The sequence below is a fragment of the Sapajus apella genome, unplaced genomic scaffold (genome assembly GCF_009761245.1).
Source record: "Sapajus apella isolate SASKATOON/1434 unplaced genomic scaffold, GSC_monkey_1.0 scaffold56, whole genome shotgun sequence".
Classification (NCBI taxonomy): domain Eukaryota; kingdom Metazoa; phylum Chordata; class Mammalia; order Primates; family Cebidae; genus Sapajus; species Sapajus apella.
Window position 1 is genome coordinate 9,808,407 of NW_022436996.1, and position 21,485 is coordinate 9,829,891.

At 41.4% G+C, this 21,485-nt stretch overlaps 1 protein-coding gene across 1 annotated transcript in view; it reads right to left on the bottom strand.

Annotated features, from left to right (window-relative positions):
- Positions 1–2,838: 2,838 nt before the first annotated feature.
- The window catches only part of CNTNAP2 (contactin associated protein 2), a 2,272,324-nt gene continuing 2,253,677 nt past the window's right edge, over positions 2,839–21,485 (bottom strand). Inside the window, exons 23-24 of the mRNA XM_032245220.1 lie at positions 9,165–9,245; positions 2,839–3,195 (exon numbers count right to left, since the gene is read on the bottom strand). Of these exons, the coding sequence (XP_032101111.1) occupies positions 2,996–3,195; positions 9,165–9,245 (281 nt within the window). The 3' untranslated portion in view covers positions 2,839–2,995. The remainder of the gene's footprint in view (positions 3,196–9,164; positions 9,246–21,485) is intronic.

Genomic DNA, 21,485 nt, shown 5'->3' on the forward strand with positions numbered 1-21,485 from the left:
TGTCTTAATTGATGGTGATATGGGAGAACCACGGATCCCTGCAGTCATTCTAGTGTCCTAGGTTTGAAATGTTGGTGAGAGGACTGGGTCTCATTTTTCACCTTTTATGGCAGGAAAAGGAGAGGGAGGAGAAAGAATGAGAACATTTTAGTAGCAGACGCTGTTTTGGGTGGCTTTAATCCCCTACTCATTTTGGGAAAAAAGGAAAAGTGTTGAGACAATGAATAATGAACAGAGCTATCACGGGAATTCCAAGAAATAGTATATTTTCATCTGGCATTAACTGTTAAGTGCAGAAGTAATACCTGTAAACCAGGTTTAAAAACCAGAAACACACATGCCTGTAATCCCAGCACTTTGGGAGGCCGAGGCGGGAGGATCACGAGGTCAGGAGATCAAGACCATCCTGGCCAACATGGTGAAATCCCATCTCTACTAAAAATACAAAAAAATTAGCTGGGCATGGTGGTGCACGCCGGTAGTCCCAGCTGCTCAGGAGCCTGAGGCAGGAGAGTTGCTTGAACCCAGGAGGTGGAGATGGCAGTGAGCCAAGATGGCGCCACTGCACTCCAGCCTGGTGACAGTACGATACTCCATCTAAAAAAAAAAAAAAACCCAGAAACACTTACAAAACATTATGTTTAAAATTTGCTTTCAATAATACATCAAATAACTCTTAATGGTATCATCTTGGCTAAATAAAACAGCCTTTGCTTTCAATATGTCATTTGTAAATGTTACATTGTTCTGATATTTAGTGATATAAAATACTTAACCATTTAAAATATTTTATAGAAGAATGACTAAAACCTTTTAAAATTAAGGGTGTTCATGACAGTGCCTGAGCTCAGTCAGCAATGGTAAAAGTGCATCAGGATTCCCTTTTATTCTGTTACCTTGACCTGCATGGGAAGCAACTGGTCCAGTGTCTCCTTTGGAATGTGCTGTGCACTGCTGTAATGTGCCATTGGCAACTCTAGATAACGTCTTCCATTACCCAAGAAACTGACATGCTCCAGTAAGTTAGGCATATTGAGACTCTTGAAAAAGTTTGCATAATTCTAACAAAGTAGAGTTTCCATATTTTGAGCCAGGCCATCAGAACAATAGCATCCATACCTTTGAAACCTCCTCTTAACCTCTTCCAGGCAGAGAAGGAAAAAGTGATCATATTTAATTCCTCAGAATAATGGAGTCTCAAGATTTTTTAAAAAGTGCTTATGAAGTAGAGGCTTGAAATATAATGATCATAAATGGTAGTCTTTCTTCTTGTTATTTTTTTTTCCGAGTGGAGCCTTGCTCTGTCGCCCAGGTTGGAGTGCAGTGGCATGATCTCAGCTCACTGCAACCTCCATCTCCCAGGTTCAAGCGATTCTCCTCCCTCAGCCTCCCACGTACGGGGACTACAGGCACGTGCCACCATGCCTGGCTAATTTTTTTTGTATTTTTAGTAGAGACAGGGTTTCACCGTTTTAGCCAGGATGGTCTCTATCGCCTGGCCTTGAGATCCACCCACCTCGGCCTCCCAAAGTGCTGAGATTACAGGCGTGAGCCGCTGCGCCAGGCCTATAAGTGACAGTCTTTCTAGAAGTAATTTTTGTGTAATCAGTTTAAAAAATAAAATTATTTTTGGATGCATTGTCCCATTTGTTTACATGAAGTCTGTTATTTTTAAATATAATCAATGAGTTATTTGTTAAATAACTGGGTCAAGGTTTCTGATTAAGAGGTGTGATTAACTACACTTGTCCATCCTCTGAGAAGTAACGAGTACCAGGTTTGTGAGGAAATTGAGGTTCGAATGTGTCCGTCTTAGAAGATCCCTGAATCACAGCAGTGTGACTGAATGGAACATGTGGAGTAGTTGATTTAAAATATGGCAGTGTTTTCCATATGATCCAGAGTGACAGCAGTAATAACTTGGCTTTATTGTGTTGTGTCCGTCTATAGGACACTGTCTGTTAGGATTTTGTCACAGGGGTGGAAAACTACCAGAGATGGAAAGCAAAATAAGCGCAACCTAGTTGATGCAGTCACTAGAAATTATCCATACTTTTGTTACAACTATGAAAGAAAAAGAGCAAACAAATCATAACATCTGGCTCTAATTCCCCACTGAGGCGCTTATACACATATAAATCCAATATGTTTCAGATAAAACAGGAAAAAATGTTTTGTGACAGCTGGTCACCACGGTATTGCAGCAGATAGTTACAGATATTGAATTGGTCTAAGACTACATATGTGGAACAATATTAGCTTAGTAGAATTCAATGAAAAATCAAACCAATGACCCTAATATAAACTACCTTCCCTGGTTCTTTAATGTCTCTCTCCAGTTGTGCTAATTGTGTCGTTGCACACCAGGTGCCACGTACTCTCTTCAACTGCTGGTATCGGTCAGGAACCCCAGATTCCAGAGAGCTGGTGCAGATTGAGGTCTGCTTGAAAACTGGCAAATACTAAGTTCTCTTTGCCCCTTTCTTTTCCAACTTAAAGGACGTGAAAGGAAATAGTAGGTGAACACGAACTATTTACTACAACAGCCCATTAAGGTTGACTAGAAGCAAAAGGAAGAGAATGTTGGGGCCATATGTAGGTGCATCAGCTTTTCTCAAGAAAAAATACCCACGTTCTAAGGGCTCGTAAAAACGTAGAAAACTTGCCCTGTAACCATGGGTCTTTAGAACACCTCTAAACACACACAAAATAAGACAGATATTACCTACAAATTTCAACCATTGCTTAAACTCTAAAAGCATTGTGTGTATTATTTTGTTTTGATACAGAAGGGAAAACTCAGCTATAAAGAAATATTAAAAAGTTTTTTTTGTTGTCGTGGTGATCAGTCTCAAGAATATTCCTTTGCCTGCCTCCCCCAACTTGTGCTGATATTTTAAGGATGTGCTCAAGAGTATGAAGCAGCGTGCTTTTGTCCCTTTCTCTCCTCCCTAGTAATTCCCTCCTCCCTATCCCATCACCAAGCAGCCACCCCTCAAATGAGCCATTCCTTTTTGCTTTCATCAATGGTCTCTGTGAAGTTGGGGTCGTTGTTCATGATGGCAGCGTCCGCGCTCTCTGCCGACTCGGCCCCCTTGGCTTCGTTGGTGTGGTAGGTGCCCTTGTGGCGGAACATGTACCGGATCAGGAAGACCAGTGTGCAGAGGATGGTGAAAATCACCACAGCAATGACCCCTGGTGGAGACAGGAGAAGCACGAGAGATTAGACAGGGTCTGGGTGTCCTTCTGATACGGTGTCCCCGCTTCACTACAGCTCCCTCATACACAGCCCTCCCCCATATAGAACACAGACTCCAAAACAGCAAAGACAACAGAAACGAAGTCAGATTTCTGTTTTTGTCCAGGAAGGGGTAACAGGAGAAACAGGAGTAACTTGTCTTCCAGCCGAAGGTAACTAGAATACTGGACACAATCTATGAAATGACAGGTTTCAGGCATTAGACAACAGGCAGAGCAGAACCATGGTGTCTGAGAACAGAGGGGAAAAACAAGGAATCCTACTTTTTTTTAGTTTTCTGGCTGGTAGTGATTTTTGGACAGCAGTGTAGGGAGGGGAAGCACAAGAAAGCACAGTGGTTTCCCTAAATGGAGAGGGGAGACAGAGAGACAGACACAGTGAGAGAGTGAGAGCACGCGCTGTGTATAGAAATAACCCTGATAATCTGCACAGAAGTCTCTTTGAATTCGTGGCCGAATACTACTAACGTGTGCATGTACAGAATGAAAGTCCACAGGCCAGGCAAAAACCAGTGACTAAAGAGCTGTAAGCAGAATGATTTCCAGAGCTCATAGAGGGCTGGGAGATTTTTATATTCCAACCAAGCACACTGAAGAGACCTCATTGAACAATCAGGGCATTTAATACAGTTGATAGAATGGTCATGTTGAAGATGTTTTGCTAAAATAGGCCTAGAATAAAGACTACTCTAGACATGCCCTTAAAAAGCTTTAAAACACATCTAAATAACATCAAGCTGCCAGTAATTTAATCGCCTGCTAAAACAAACCTCATTATTCATTAATGAAAGACAATAAAACTCAAAAACTCAATGGAACATTAGTAATATTTAATATCCAATAAAAATTATCAAGCATTCAGAGAAAAAATAAAGTAGGAAAATGTCACCTGACCAGAAGAAACATTAGTCTATTAGAACGAGATCCAAAAATGACAGAGAATGGAAGGGGCAGATAAGGACAGTACAACAGCTATTAGAAACATGCATAGGGATTTAAAGGAAAACATGATTAAAATGCGGGGAAAAAGAAAAGAGATAAAAATGAAACAAAGTGGAACTTGTAGAGGTGAAACACACAATATCTGAAATGAAAAAAATACTGGATCAGCCTAGGCGCAGTGGCTCATGCCTGTAATCCCAGCACTTTGGGAGGCTGAGGTGGGTGAATCATCTGAGATCAGGAGTTCAAGATAAGCCTGGCCGACATGATGAAACCCTGACTCTACTAAAAGCACAAAAATTAGTCAGGCATAGTGGTATGTTCCTGTAGTCCCAGCTACTTGGGAGACTGAGGCAGGATAATCACTTGAACCTGGGAGGTGGAGGCTGCATTGAGCTGAGGTTGTGCCACTGCACTCCTGCCTGTGTGACAGAGCAGGACTCTATCTAAAACAAAACAAAACAAAAAAACTGGATGAAATAATACAGATTAGATAAAATAGAAGTAAATATAGCTGATCTAAACACTCCAATTAAAAAATAGAGACAGTAGATAAAGATGCCAACTATATGATGTCTACAAGACATGAGCTATACAGGTGAAAAAAGGGTGGGAAAAGATTGCAAACAATAATCATAGTAAGCTGGAATAGCTACATTAATATGAGAAAAAGAACAAGGTTGTTAGTAGAAATGAATAACATTTCATAATGACAAAAGGGTGAATTCATCAATAAGCCATAATGATTCTGAATGTGCATAAACCAACAGAAGTACAAAATAAATGAAGCAAAAACTGGTAGAACTGGTAGGAGAATTAGACCCATTTGCAATTATACTTGGAGATTTTAACACTGTTCTGTCAGTAACTGATAGAACAATTGAACAGAAAATCAGCAAAAATTTAAAAGACCCGAACAATACCATTAACAAACATTACCTAATGACATTAGACCAATCCTATATATCTTTCTTAAAATAGAGGAGAAAACAATACTCAATTCATTTTATGAGATCAGGATTATCAGAAAAACATTACAAGAAAACTATGGAGGAATATTCTTTTAAATAGAATTTTAGCAAATCAAACCCAGCAATATGTAAACAAGGTCATATATTACAATGAAGTAATGTTAATCCTAGGAATGCAAGGTTGGTTCAACATTAAAAATAAAGCAATGTGATTTACCAAATTAAGCAAATAAGGAGTAAAACAATATGATCATCGAAATAAATGCAGAAAAAGCATTTGGAAAACTTCCAGTATCCATTCATCATACAACCTTCAGTTAATGATGAGTAGAAGAAACTTTCCCAACCTGATAAAGAACATCTATTGGAAACCTACAGCCAATATCCTATTTATTTATTGAGATAGTTTCATTGTTGTTACCCAGGCTGGGGTCCAATGACATGATCTTGGTTCACTGCAACCTCTGCTGCCTGAATTCAAGCGATTCTCCTGCCTCAACCTCCCAAGTAGCTGGGATTACAGGTGCCTACCACCACAGCAAGCTATTTTTTTTTTTTTTTTTTTTTGTATTTTTAGGAGAGGTGGGGCTTCACTATGTTGGCCAGGCTTGAACTCCTGACCTTGGGTGATCCATCCGCCTTGGCCTCCCAAAGTGCTGGGATTACAGGCATGAGCCACTGCACCTGGCCACCAATATCCTATTTAATAGTGAAAGATCAAACACATTTTCCTACCATAGGGAACAATGCAAAATTGTGAAATCTCAACACTTTTATTCACTTTTATACTGAAAGTCCTACCGAATGCAATAAAACAATTAAAAAACATGTAGATTGGAAAAAAACCAGTAAAAAAAATGTCATTATTGTGAGATAACATGCTTGTTTAGATAGACAACTAAGGAATATACAAAAAAAAATTACTAGAACTAACAGCAAATTTAGCAAGGTCACAGAATACAAGGCTGATATAAAGGATCAATTATGCTTTTATATGCCAGAAAGAAACACCTAGAAAATGAAATATAAAATCACAATTGCACAAGTTTAAGAGTTGTTCAAGACTTCTCACTGAAAACCGCAATATGTTGCTGAGAGAAATTAAAGAGACAAATAAATGTATAGATATGCCATGCAAAGATAGAAATACTAGGCAAGCTGCAGTGGCTCACACCTGTAATCCCAGCACTTTGGGAGGCTGAGGCGGGCAGATCACCAGGTCAAGAGATCAAGACCATCCTGGCCAATGTGGTGAAACCCTGTCTTTACTAAAAATACAAAAATTAGCTGTGCATGGTGGCACATGCCTGTAGTCCTAGCTACTTGGGAAGCTGAGGCAGGAGAACTGCTTGAACCCAGGAGGCAGAGGTGCAGAGATTGCGCCACTGCACCCCAGCCTGGTGATGGAGCAAGACTCCATCTAAAAAAAAAAAAATAGAAATACTAAATATTGTTAAGATGTTCATTTATAGATTTAATACAATCCCAATCTAAATCATAGCCAATTTTTTGATAGAAATTTATAAGCTGATTCTAAATTTTATATAGAAATGCAAATGACATAGAATAGTCAAAATAATTTTGAAAAACAAAGGATTAGAGAACTTTTATTGCTTATTTCAAGACAGTATAAAGGTACAACAATGATGCAAGCATGGAATTGGCTAAGGAAAGATACATGGCCCAATGAAACAAAACAAAAAGCCCAGAAAATAGACAGACAGACAGACACACACACACACACACACACACACACACGAGTCAATTGCCGTTTGACAAAAGTACCAAGAAAATTCAATTGAGGAAAAGTATAGTTTTTTTTTTTTTTTTTTTTTTTTTTTAACAAATAGTCTTGGAATAAGTAGATATTCATTTGGAAAATACTGACTTTGACTCTCCTCTCACACCATTTATAAACATTAACTCAAAGTGATTAAAGACCTAATGGTAAACGATAAAGCTATACAACTTCTAGAATAAAGCTGAAAATCTTCAAAACCTTTGGGTGGGCAGACTTTTTAGACAGGACAAACAAACCACAAATTATAGAAAGACTGAGGCCAAGCACAGTGGCTCACGCCTGTAACCCTAGTACTTTGGGAGGCCGAGGCTGGTGGATTGCTTGAGCTCAGGAGTTTGAGACCAGCCTGGGCAACACAGTGAAACCCCGTCTCTTACTAAAATACAAAAAATTAGCCATGTGTGGCAGTGTGTGCCTGTAGTCCTAGCTGCTTGGGAGGCTGAGGCAGGAGAATCGCTTGAACCCTCAAGGCAGAGACTGCAGTGAGCTGAGATCACACCACTATACTCCAGCCTGGGTAACAGAGTGAGATTCCATCTCAAAAAAAAAAAAAAAAGTTATGAATCTGTTACATTTATAGGTTCATGTTATACTTCAATTAAGTTGATTAAAAAAGAAGCAAAAAACATTGAGGATTGGGATCTTGATGGCAACAGGGATGCCAATATTGATCTACACATGAAGCTCAATGGCTGTCCTAGGAGAGTCAAATTATTATGTAGCTGTCCATGGTGCGAAGAAAAGACTGGAATATTTTAAATGCTACAGCTTATTAATTTTCTGATACATTTTTATTTTTCATTGTGCAAATTAATGGGGTACCTGAGAAAATTTGTTACACGTATATAAGGTATAGTGATCAAGTCATAGTGTTTAGGGTGTTCATCAATTGAGTACGATACATTTTTGTTAGACACAGTCATCCTACCCTGCTAGCAAACGTTGAATTTGTTCCTTTTATCTTACTGTATGCTTGCACCCTGTAATGCACTTCACTCCATTCTCCTTCCTCCTCCTGCTCAACTTTCCCAGTCTCTGTTACCTGTTTTTCTTTCTACCCCGACGTTTTTGAATCTTTTAACTCCCGTGTATCAAAGAACATGCAATACTTTACTTTTTATGCCTAGCTTATTTCACTTAAAATAATGACCTCCAGTAATTCGCTGATAAATTTTTATTATGGTAACTGAAACCAGACCGGGATTTTCCTTTTCATTTTTTATGGTATGCTATCCTGGACCATTTGAGATGTGAAAGAATGAGACTGAAAAAGATCAGAGTATAAAGAAGTGTCCTCACTGCGGTCACTACTACCTACGTGTGTATTCTGAATCTGTCCAGCTCACCGCTCCCATTTGTTTTTTATAAGCAAGCATTAAAAAGTAGCCAGGTTGGCCATGTGTGGTGGCTCACGCCTGTAATCCCAGCACTTCAGAAGGCCCAGGTGGGCGGATCACCTGAGCTCAGGAATTAGAGACCAGCCCGAACAACATGGAGAAACCCTGTCTACTAAAAATACAAAATTAGCTGGGTGTGGTGGTGCATGCCTGTAATCCCAGTTACTTGGGAGGCTGAGGCATGAAAATTGCTTGAACCTGGGAGGCAAAGGTTGCAGTGAGCTGAGATCATGCCATTGCACTCCAGCCTGCAACAAGAGCGAGACTCTGTCTCAGAGGGAAAAAAAAAAAAAAAAAAAAAAAAAGTAGCCAGGTGACACTTTAACTGTATTTCCTTTTTTTTTCTTTGAGATGGCATCTCACTCTGTCTCCCAGGCTGGAGTGCAGTGGCACAATCTCAGCTCACTGCAACTCTGCCTCCCGGGTTCAAGCAATTCGCCTGCCTCTGTCTCCCGAGTACCTAGGACTACAGGTGTGAGTCACCATACCTGGCTAATTTTTGTATTTTTAGTAGAGATGGGGTTTTGCCATGTTGGCCAGACTGGTCTTGAACACCTGACCACAGGTGATCTGTCCACCTTGGCCCCCCAAAGTGTTGGGATTACAGGTGTGAGCCACTGTGCCCGGCCATATTTACTATATTTCTTCACATCATACTTCATAAGCTTATGTCCTATTTAAACGGCAAAATGAATAATGTAAAAATCTGGAAAACTTTTTTCCTAGACTACTGTGTTATTGACAGTTACTACTTAGGTGAGTAGCCCCACATAGCCTACTCTGCACATCACCTACCTCCAATGATAGCCGAGTTTCTGTTGACTCCATTTCTTATAGCTTGGCCTTGTCCTGGATTATATGGAAAATCCGCACTGGCTGTACAGAAAGAAAGAAAGTCAAGTGTCAGAGTCAAGTATACCATTGATCCCAAATAATTTGATACCTATTTCTTCAATAAAACTCTTCAGCACCTCCTGTTTTCCCAAATAAAATCTCCATTTCAGATGGATCCCTCTTGCCATTGTCTCCCACAAGAATCACAGCAGCCTCCATCCCTGTTCCTGCTGTTTCACTTTGCACAAGGCCTGGGTGAACACGTCTTTCCACTTGGAGCAATATTAGAGAATCCTAGAACTACCTGAGCTGGCCTGCTGCAGTTCCACAGACAGACGAGTTTATGCATTTGAATATGTTTTCTTACATTTGGTTGAAATCTGGTTCCCATCCACTTTTAACTCCATGCACAACTGGTGGCATTGAATATATTTGTAGATGAGCTTTTCACAGCTACAGTATTAAAAAGTTTGAAAAGGAATCATTCCTTGAAACTCATATTTTTCATGGCTCTAATTAGACACTGGCACACTTCAGGAATTTGTAAGGGGGTAATGATTCAAAACGATTGAGAAGAATATTAACTGCCTAGTGAATTTTCTATTTCTTTCCCTATTATAAGAATCAGTTGTGTTAAATTTAGGTCTTTGTCTAAGGTAAAACAAATTTGAAGCCCAGAAAAAGCAAATAGATCCTGAAGTCTGTCTGCAGGTCAGCAGAGTATGTTCTATCCACAGGACCTAATTCAACTTCAGAAACGATTCATGTGTGTTGGTCTTCTGCTGGAGAAGTTAAGGTAAATCTTCCTATAGAAGCACGTCACCTTAGTTGAAAGCAAGCTCTGGCTGCTGGTTGGTACCAATTAAATGTACAAAGAATTTAGAATACTTATTTGGTACAATGAAATGTGTACATGCCAGGCAAATGGGTTTATGTCATGATTCAGGGAGAATGTTGCTATGTACTCTGTTTTCTGACACTAATTTATTCCTGGGCCATAGACTTCCAAGATTCTCCAGGATAATGAAGAAAAGTAGGTAGAGCCCTTTTTTCCTTTTCTCTTGGAAATACAGCAACCAAAAAGGGAGATTCCAGATTCTGCCAATGCATGTGATTTAATCCTTTGTCTCTTAGACTTGATTTTTTTTTTTGAGACAGTCTCACTCTGTTGTCCAGGCTGGAGTGCAGTGGCATGATCTTGGCTCACTGCAACCTCTGCCTCTGAGGCTCAGGTGATTCTCCTGCCTCAGCCTCCCAAGTAGCTGGGATTACAGGCACCTGCCACCACACCCTGCTAATTTTTATATTTTTAGTAGAGACCGAGTTTCACCATGTTGGCCAGGCTGGTCTCAAACCCCTGACCTCAAATTATCCATTCCTTGGCCTCCCAAAGTGCTGGGATTACAGTCATGAGCCAACTACATGGCCAGACTTGATATTCTTGTTTAGGACCAGGAAAACTATACTTTCTAGATATATACATTCCAAATTCTCTCAACTGTCAGTTGACTGAGTAAAAGCACAGAGTAAGAAAGCTACAAATGAAAGCAAACTTAACTCTGAGTATTCAAGGATTTCATATTCCTCCAAGTCTTTAACTGGGGGATACAAAAGAGACTGCTAGTAGTTTTTGCTTGTTTTAACTGGCTCAATCCTTTTCTTTTTCTTTTTTTTTTTAGATTTGGTCTTGCTGTGTTGCCAGGCTGGAGTGCAGAAGCACAATCATAGCTCACTGCAGCCTGGACCTCCCAGGCTCAAGTGTTCCTTCCACCTCAGCCTCCTGAGTAGCTGGGACCACACGCCTAGCTAATGTTTTATTTTTTGTAGAGATAGGGTCTCCCTCTGTTGCTCAAGCTTGTCTTGAATTCCTGAGCTCAAAAGATCCTCCTGCCTTGGCCTTTCAAAGTGCAGGGATTACAGGTGTGAGCCACCATGCCTGGCCAATTGGTCCAATCCTACACCCAGTTAGGCAGGGAAATGGGGAGAGCCAATGTGAAGGACAGTGCAGTCAGATACTTTCTCATCAGCTCACTCTTTCAGTTCCCTTCAGGATTTTCTGGGGTAGGTAGCGTGGATTAATATTCCCAATTCCAAAGTCAGCTCAAGAATGCAAAGATCTTTCATTTATTAGGCTTATCATCAGATGTAAGATTAATCCTGAAATTATCTTAAGGGAATAAAACTGTTTTACAGAGAAACATATAATAGGCCGGGTGCAGTGGCTCATGCCTATAATCCCAGCACTTTGGGAGGCCGAGGCGGGTAGATTGCCTGAGCTCAGGAGTTTGAGATCAGCCTGGGCAACATGGTGAAACCCCATCTCTACTAAAAATACACAAATTTAGCTGGGCATGGTGGCACATGCCTATAGTCTCAGCAGGAAGCCGAGGCAGGAGAATTGCTTGAAACTGGGAGGTGTAGGTTGCAGTGAGCCGAGATCATACCACTGCACACCAGCCTGGGTGACAGAGTGAGACTCTGCCCAAAAAACCAACCAATCAACCAGCCATATAATAAAAACCTTGGCTTTCTTTTTTAAAACCTGAATCTTCTCTTTAGAGAAGTATTATCAGATGTGACAACCTTATTCATTCATTCACTAAATCTTTATAGAATGCCCACTATATGTCAGACTTCATTCCAAGTGCTAAGGATACATAGTGAACAATGAAATAGGCAAAATAAAATAGAGAATGAAGTTCTCTAGCTAATGAGAACTTCCTGGTGCAACACTGTCTGTTTATTCCATGTATCACTGAAGAGTGTGGTTTATATAGTCCCAGCACGAAAGCATGGATGTGGTTTCAATTATGAACTTGTCTGTTTACAGTGAATTGCCTGATGTTGCTTTGTAGCTACCACACTGTACGTCATGCCACCCATAAGCCATAAGTACATAAGAAAGGAAGATTTGGTTATGAATGTACACAATTCCCTGGCATAAGCCACCCTTGAAAGACCAAAAGCTGCTTTTCAGGAATGAAAACTTGCACCGTTACTGCCCATCTTTTCCAGACCTTTTGACACTATAATTACTCTTCTCTGGATACTATTTAGTCCATATATCCTTCTAGAAAGTCACCAAGCTTGTGAACAGTCTAGCTAAAATTAGAACCCAGGGAAGGGTACATTCCAAATTCAACAGTCTTCTCTACCCCGCCTTTTGAAGGCTAGAAAGGGACAGGGAGTTGAAGGGTTGAGGAGGTCTCAGCTCACAGACAGTTTGGCTTGCTTTGGGCCCATGGGAGGAGGAGCCCTTTTAGGTGATGAGTTCTTTAGTTTTGTTTTGGACATACAGCTAGTGCTCGACTTACGACCACGGTTGGGACCAGCAGACCGGTTGTAACACGATTTGGTCGTAAGTTGAGTAGGCTATATGTACAGTTGAAATGGTGTACGCGGAGATGGTAGTGCTGCCAGAAGCTGGGCTGCACTGTCGTACGCCCAGCTGGGCAACGTTTGTGCTGCCAGGCGTGGAGCAGTCGGGGCTAGCGATTGTGGTCGTAAAGTCGAATGGTCATAAGTTGCATAGGTCGTAAGTCGGTCAATACCTGTATGGAGTTGGAGGTGCCAATAGGACACCCAGGTGGAGATACCTACTAGACGTTTGGGTACTTTGTGAGTGAGTCATATTTCCTGTCTCCTTTTGATAAACACAGAAATTTCCTGACCTCCTTTTTTTTGTCTTTCCCTATCCCCTGTCCCCTCCCGACTTTCTTTAAATGTACCTTCAAAATATATTAAGTATGGTGATAAAAAATTACAATGGTAATTTGTTATTCTATTGTGTGATATTCGTACTATTGTGAATGGTTTGCTTTTCTGGCTCAGGCGACATGGCTGGTAGACCACAGCATGGTTTCTCTCTGCTCCAAAGCCTGTCTTAGGGTGTTGCATCCTTGGCCACAAAACTGAAGAAAAGTGCAAATGCTTAAGAGATACTTATAGACCTTGACGTTACGGATAAAAACAGTAGCAGAACATACGAAGAGAGTGGAAGGAGTTATCTGAGATGACCCAAGGAGAGTGACAAGAGCTAGAGGAGAACATTTAAAAATATCTCAGGATTGTTTTGGGTATAAATCTGAGCTCCTTGGCACAGGGAAGAAGGGCTCCCTTGAGCTGGATTTCTCTCCTGCCCCTTCCCTCCTGATGTCACTTTTCCAACTCAACATTCTAGGTATAGGTGATATGGACAGGGGGCAGGGAAATACTGGATAGAACAGGGCAAAGTCCCTGGCAAGGCACCTAAAAGCCTGAGCCCACAGCCCTAATGAGAACTTCACATCCCTGTTTTCCTGCCCAAATGTTGCTTTTCCAAAACCATATTGGCCTGCCATGCCCCCCAATCCTGCACCCATAAAAACCCCAAGCTCCACTGGCACAGGAGCAGAGGAGAGGGCAGAACAAGAGGCTGAATGTGGAGAGGAGAAACAGCATCTGAATGTTGAAGAGGCAGCTGGACATTTGGAAAGTAGTTTGGCTGAGAGCGGCTGAACTCCAGGGGAAGATTATCTTCCCAATTCATCCCCTTTCCAGCTCCCCATCCCACTGAGAGCCACCTCTATCATCAATAAAACCATGCAACCTGATTCTTCCTTGACACCAGTCAAGGACCTGGGTACCAAGAGGGCAGGGGGTAAAAGGCTGTCACCCTGAGTGTCCACTGAGCTGGTTAATGCTTAGCCATCCCTGATGGCAACTGCTAAAAGAGCATTACTTGTAACATACCCATAGACACTACCATGGGGCCAGATCCCAAAAGTGCTCACCCCAGATGCTGCACCCGCTTGCCTGTGTGCTCCCCCTCCTACAAAAAGTTTGAGCGAGCCACATCCCTGTTGCAAGTCCCATGAAGGGGTCCAGGGAACTCTCCCGTCTCATAGGGGCTCCTGACGCTTCCAGCTGACACACCTTTTCTCTCCCATGTGGTACTCTGTCTGGATATCTGGTTTACCTTCCTTTTCTTTGTCCACCAGATCTTACCACTTTTCTGAAAATATCCCCAGCAACCTCAGATTAAGTGCCTGTCCCTTTTCTCATGGGAATAATCTGAATTCTTGTCACTTCTTTTATGACAGTCATCCTCTTAAAGACCAATCTTAATCATGTTTGCAGTTCCAATGACTAATAATGCAGTAGCAAGGGCTAAATGGATCGTTCATTGACTGACATAATTAAAATCTGTCTATTAAGAGGCATGTGAACATTGTTTAGCTTCTTCTAATAAAGCCTTCCATGCAGGTAGAATTTTGAAAGTCAGCTGCCTACTCTCAATGAAATCCTTTAGTGAGGCAGGATTCTTATTCCTCCTAACAAAGGAAATGGACATATTGAATATAGAAAATACATTAATGACTCCTAGTTCACTGGACTTTGGTTATTGTTAGAAAACAATTGTCCTATTGCACATGAGTGCTTACTCCCTTGAGTCAAAGCAACTGCTATTTTGACAGATACATTTTATTGCAACTGTCCTTTCCCCTGGACCAACATCCTCTTGGAAATGCACACAGGGAAAAACAGAGACCAAGAAACAGGACGGAGACACGGATGACAAAGCTCATCTATTCTGCTAGCATCCATGTTCTCCTCACTCAGCTTGCTGGGAGAGCTGAACACTTTGTAGTGGTGTCGGAGTATCAAGGAACCTATACTTTGGGAGACATTGTGAGCAGGTCCAAATTTGGAGTAATTTAAAATAGACTAGCTATAACATTCTCAAGATCAGACTTTCATCAAATAAGCACAAACTATATTCAGCACACTGCTCTTCTGGATCCCAAATGACACCCTATGTTGACCACCAAAGCATGGTGCATTCTATTCTGATTTAGAGTTTTATAAAAGCTCACATATTTTGGTGTATTTCCCTTGCACATGTCCTCCTTGTGTGTGGTCATCCCTGTTCCTATATTTGTAGACCATGTTTCCGTTGCACCGTTTGGAGATTAGCTCTCCTCCCCTTCTCTACCTGGCACGGGCCAGGCAGGATGTATTGCTAGAGGAATTGATGATGGGAGATTCTTCTCCCAGGAGCATGCTTAGTAAACAGCCTGGCTAAGGCTTTAGCGTCGACGCACATATGCTCTACTGTGCTCCTCACCCAAGGAGAAGGCAGGTATGTTAAAGGTCCTCAAACACATTCAGACATGGCCGCAGTCACATCTTAACATGCAGATGTTCTTGGCTTCCACTGTCTTTGTCTCCTGTATGAGAAGCAGTCTGAGAGCTCACTACTGTACATTTTTCCTTCTTACAAATAAATAAATAAATAAATAACACACATACTTTGTAAGAGCAGTCCTATGTTGGAACTGAGGGAATAAAAGTATACTTTCCTTTTCCAAAAAAGAATATAAAATATGACAGTTTCGTTCCATTTCTAAAAGTGTTCCACCCTTCTCTCCACTACACTCCTGAAAGGCTCTGCTGTGACAGCAAGATGCCCATGGAGTCAGCACCTCTTACATCTGTGTGCCGGGCAGGGGTGAGGGTGATGACCTCCCCTCGGCCGCCGGGGCAAGAGAGACTCTTGAATGTCAGTGACAAGTCCTGAACTCCAACATTAAACAACAAAGGCCACGTAGGTTGTTTAGACGCAATGACTGGCAAAGCTCTAAATTCTAAGATTATGTGAAATGAATCATCATTTGGATTAGGGTTTCCTCAAACGCAAAGTTTTCTAGGTCCCAGTCCAACTCTGAATTCTATGACCATGGGGAAACTTTCAAAGGCAAAATTGCAAAAATGGCAGAAAATCAAGTGGTTAGTTGTGGTGGAATAGGTCCAGAGTGCTTTTCCTCTATTGTGGAGTACAAAACATTTCATGTTGATTACTATGAAAATCAAATTTTGGGAGCAAGCTGTTTAGGAAATATTAGCACTTTCTAAAAGTCAGGCGCTGTTCTCACTCCTTTTCATGCTAACTAATTTAATTCTCATGTGAGGAGCCATGGCACATTCATCCCATTTTGGAAGGATAAAAACTTGTTTGAGGACAGACAGCCAGGAAGTGGTAGAGCTAGTATTTGAACCCAGGAAGTTGGCTCCAGAAACTATTTATTTATTGGAGATGGAGTCTTGCTCTGTTGTCCAGCCTGGAGTGTGATGGCGTGATCTTGGCTCACTGCAACCTCCGCCTCCTGGATTTATGCAATTCTCTTGCCTCAGCCTCCCAAGTAGCTGGGTCTACAGGCGCACACTGCCATGCCCAGCTAATTTATTTGCATTTTAGTAAACGAGGTTTTACTGAGTTGCCAAGACTGGCCTTGAACTCCTGAGCTCAGGCAATCCACCTGCCTCAACCTCCCGAAGTGCTGGGATTACAGGTGTGAGCCACTGTGCCTAGCCTCAGAAACCATTTATTAAACACCCAGCTGAACTGTCTCTGATGAGAAGGCATCAGTCTACAGTAGCTCTATCAAATGACCCACATCATCGTAGAGTCTTAAGGCAACCACCAGTTTAGCCCAACTGTTTTCTCTGTGGTTGGTGGGCTGTCTGGGGAAGCCAACGAAATCTAAAGGCTTCTGACTGTGTTTGCTTTCCTTCAGAAGCTGAGTGTGGAGACATTTTATCTGACAAAGGATAATTATCCATGAGGGCAGCATCAGCTGAGCAAGCTAAGAACTCTGAGCCCTCATTGCAGAAGCACAGAAATTCAACCTTCCCTTGGTGAAAGACCTCGATGGGCCGAAGCAGCACAGAGAGAGTGACTATTACCTTTACAGAAACACGAAACCAGGAATCGTGCAAAAGGAGTCTTTAAAATATCAATTGTTACATTAAATATAATTTTTGATTCCATTTACAGAATATAAAAAACAAGTTTCAGGGCAGGTGCTTAAGTACTAGGAATTGATTTAAAGACAGCTGTAGGCTAGGCATGGTGGCTCACGCCTGTAATCCCAGCACTTTGGGAGGCCAAGGCAGGTAGATTACCTAAGACAAGGAGTTTGAGACCAGCCTGGCTGATATGGTAAAACCCCGTCTCTACTAAAAAAAAAAAAAAAAAAATCCAAAAATTGGCCAGGTGTGGTGGCTGAGGCAGGAAAATCACTTCAACCCAGGAGGCAGAGGTTGCAGTGAGCCGAGATCATGCCATTACACTCCAGCCTGGACAATAGAGTGAGACTCCATCTCAGAAAAAAAAAAAAAAAAATTGTAAGAACAGAATATTAAAAAGAGATTTAAATTCTTCAGCCTGTAATTTCTTGTCTGTCCTAGTGAGTGAATAGGGAGAAGAGGAAATAAAACTTTTTTTCTTTTTTCTTTTTTTTATACAATAGATAAATTTGGTGGTTGTTGTTAAGTTTCAAAATATTTAGGCTCAGAAACCAATGGCAAACAAAACATAATGAAGTGCATATAAAAATCAATTGAGATAGCTAACATAAAACCCCCCAAAATGAAAGGCTCTAGAAGCTTCAGGTTGTCATATATCAGAGACAAAAAAATTAAATTGTATCTGACATCTCCTAGAGAAAATATCTCCATGGAAACCACTGGAGTTTCAGCATCTAAAGTAATAATTTGAGACACTTCAACAAAACTGCTGCTATTAATTATAATTTAAATTGCAACATTATTTTTACAGTGAGATCTGGGCTAGATGACGTATCTCTGCCCTTGTTCTTAGCTTGTTTTATTACATTTTATTCTCTTTTTTCAAATCTGAGTTATATGGCAGAAAATGATTTTTTTTTCTTAATTTGTTTTTTAGCCATTCACTATTGACTGGTATTTCTGAAACAGATATGAAAACAAATGGTTATTGACTAAGATGCCGAAGGGACATTGTTTTATTTTAAAAGAGGATCCCTGCTAATCACGTTTTTGGGAGGGAACAATTTCTCAAGGTCAGCAGGATTTTCTGCAGGCAGAGCATTATGTGGCATGTACTGACATGATCTTGAGCTTCACATTTCTCTCTCCAACCTTCACCTCCATTTCTAAAAAAAAGCTAGCCAGCCAGCATTTCCAATTTCAAATGGGGAAAGGATTGTGAATTTTTGGCTCCTGACTTGAAAAGTTAAGCCTTACATTTCCAGCTTCTTAAGGGAGTGAGGAAGTGGCAGCTGCTTGCCTGATTGTCCAAGATCCAGTGACCAAAAGAGGTTATGTGAAGAGAAACAGAATAAACAAAGTTGTCATCATCGGCTATGTGTTGGGATTGTTTAATTAACACCGACTTTTATATGAAAGGACTGAATGGGCAATTGATTCCATTCTACTCCCTCTTTCCGTCAGTTACTTAGCTAACTTCTGAATTGTCTCAATTGCCTTTCAGGAAAAAGATCATTAATAAAAAGAGCATTTTATTAATGCTCCCAGAGTAGGCTGACATTGTACTCTTTCATCTGATTAACGATAAAGGGATATTTCAATTGGAAATAGCTCATTATTAATAGATGCTCAGACTTTGTATTCCATAAAATAAACACTAACGTAAGGTATCTGGTGTCCATTTTCATGTTAGATAAATATTTCTCAGGTGGGCAAATTGTTCCAGTCCCAATGTTATAATTGTTTATAAATCAATGGTCAAAGTTATTGTTGAAAAATATTGTGGGCACTTGCAGACTATTGATTGTGACAGCTGGCCTTTATAGATCCTGTAGTTCCACAAACTCTATCTACAGTTGGGGCAGCAAAAATGCAGAATGGATGATAATTAGTTTGAAGCCACGTGGTTGGTGGGTAACAGAGTCACTGCTACAGGATGAGGTCTTTCGACTCCTCATTCAGAACTCTGTCCATGGACTGTAGTTCTCAGGGTGGATCTTGAAAGTCTGGATCAGAGAGCCTCACTGCAAGGGGCAGCCATCCAGCTGGCCCTCTGTATCCACGGGTTCCCCATCTGTGGATTCAATCAAACTTAGATAAAAAATATTCAGGAAAAAAAGTTTCATATTTACTGAACATGTGCAGATAATTTTTCTTGTCATTATTCCCTAAACAATCCAGTATGACAACCTTTTATTTTTTATTATTATTTTTTGAGATGGAGTCTCACTCTGTTGCCCAGACTGGACTGCAATGGTGTGATCTCGGCTCACTGCAACCTCTGCCTCCCAGGTTCAAGCGATTCTTCTGCCTCAGCCTCTTGAGTAGCTAGGATTACAGGTGTGCACTAGCACGCCTGGCTAAGTTCTGCATTTTTACTAGAGACGGAGTTTCACCATGTTGGTCAGGCTGGTCTCGAACTCCTGATCTTGTGATCCACCTGCCTCAGCCTCCCAAAGTGTTGGGATTTACAGGTGTGAGCCCCCGTGCCTGGCCAACAATTCCTTACATAGCATTTCTGTTGTATTAGGTATTATAAGTAATCTAGAGATAGTTTAAAGTATATGGGAGGGTGTGTGTAGGTTATAAGTAGGTGTTGACCACACAATTTGCTATCAGGAACTTCAGCATCCGTGGATTTGGATGTGTCGGGGGGTCCTGGAACCAATCCCCTGCAAACGTTGGGGCAGGGCTGGACCCCTTGGTTCACACTGCCGTACGGTTCTTGGTTGAGGTTTGCTGTGGCTTCTTTTCCTTTCCGCTGCGGGGTATTTATGAATTCATGCCGATGTTAACAGGAGTGCAAGAAGGAAGCAGCCCCAAATCTGGGGGAATATGATAAATTCGGGAAGTGTCATTTGAAAAGGCTGTTTCTCCTGCTGCACGGTTTCCAGAATGCATGTGGTGGCAGCTGGGTTCCCCGGAAGGGGCTGTCACTTCCTATGCATGCAGGGCTCTGAGTGTCAGGGACAAAGGGCTCTGCACTTGTGTAACTGGTGGATTCTTTGGCCTTGAAAAAGTTGCTGAACCTCTTCAGGCTGCTTCTTCTCCTTCTATCTCAGTCTGAGATGCCTCTGGGAGACAGTGCTCTGATTCAGAGCTTTCAAACATTACGGGGCATACAGATGTCCTGAGCTCTGGTTAAAATGCTGCTTCTGCCTGAGTTAGTCTGGGGTGGGGGACACGGGCATCTGTATTTCTAACAGGCTCCCAGAGTGCTTGAATACCCACCTCAATTTCAGTTGCAGAAATTGAATGGAAACAGTTGGTGGTTCGGGTCTCCAGCTGCGTGCGTGCGTGCGTGCGTGCGTGTGTGTGTGTGTGTGTGTGTGTTTTAAATTTAATGCAGTGCCTGAGAGGGAACTGAAATAACTCCTTCTGACAACCTTGTCTTTTTTTCTCTTGGCCAAATCATTTGTGTGACTTTAAAGATTTGCCTGCCAGAATGCCCCATGGTTTGACTCCGTTAGTTCTATTTCTTTTTAGTGTTGTGAAAGCAATAATGGGAACACTGTGTCAATTTCTGATTAGAATTCTTTAGTATTTTGAATGTGTGTGTGTGTGGGGGGTAATTTATTACAGTTTAGGAAAAAACAGCCAAGGAGTTTAATAAATGGTTATCTTAGTATGACCTTGGATACATTTCCTGGTTCAAAGCAAAAATACAAGTTGATTCTCTAAAGTACGTGTATCAGGGAGGGAAAATATTGGGACGTTGGCATTTAGGTTCTTGATGCTATGGATGCATTTAAAGGCATATATGAGAAGGAACAGGTGCATTTAAAAATTTTATTTTCAGAGACAGGGTCTTGCTACGTTGCTCAGGCTGATCTCGAGCTAGTGGATTCATGTAGCTGGGACTATAGGCACGTGCCACTGTACCCAAGACGTATTTTTAAAAATACTGTACTGTGTAGTTCTTTTTGAAGTTTATGGATTTGTTTTTTTGAAAAAAATTTTTCCTGCTGGTACTGCTGCATGGGCGCAATGTGGGACACAGCTGGCTCAGGGTGGAAAGCCTGAAGCCATATACGCATATGATGATATGTCAAACAGCTTCAGTGACTGTCTGGCTTTATGAAATGCTGCGTCACAGATGTGGGTGCTCGGCAAGTTTTGTGAACACACCTGCTATACACGAGTCTCAGCTAAGAGAACTTGTGGTTTCTTTATTAGCGAAGCAGTATTAGCAAGAATTGGTTGTTTGCTGAGTCATAGAAATAGCCCCAGTTTCTAGGGAGAGGGCTGTTGAGAAAATTAGAAGAGGAAAGCAACCAATTATAGTAAGTCAAAAAGACATATTTTAAGGACATTCTCTGATGTATTTCACCTTTCCTCTTACACAGTGGTCAGGGATTCGCACATTTCATAAGATGAAAGTCTTTAGGAGACCCTGAATCTATTGTCTTCAGACTTCTGCAGAGCAACACATCCCCTGGGCAAATACGCAATTATCGGTGAGGGCTTTGGACTTCAAGGATGCATGGCTTGGGA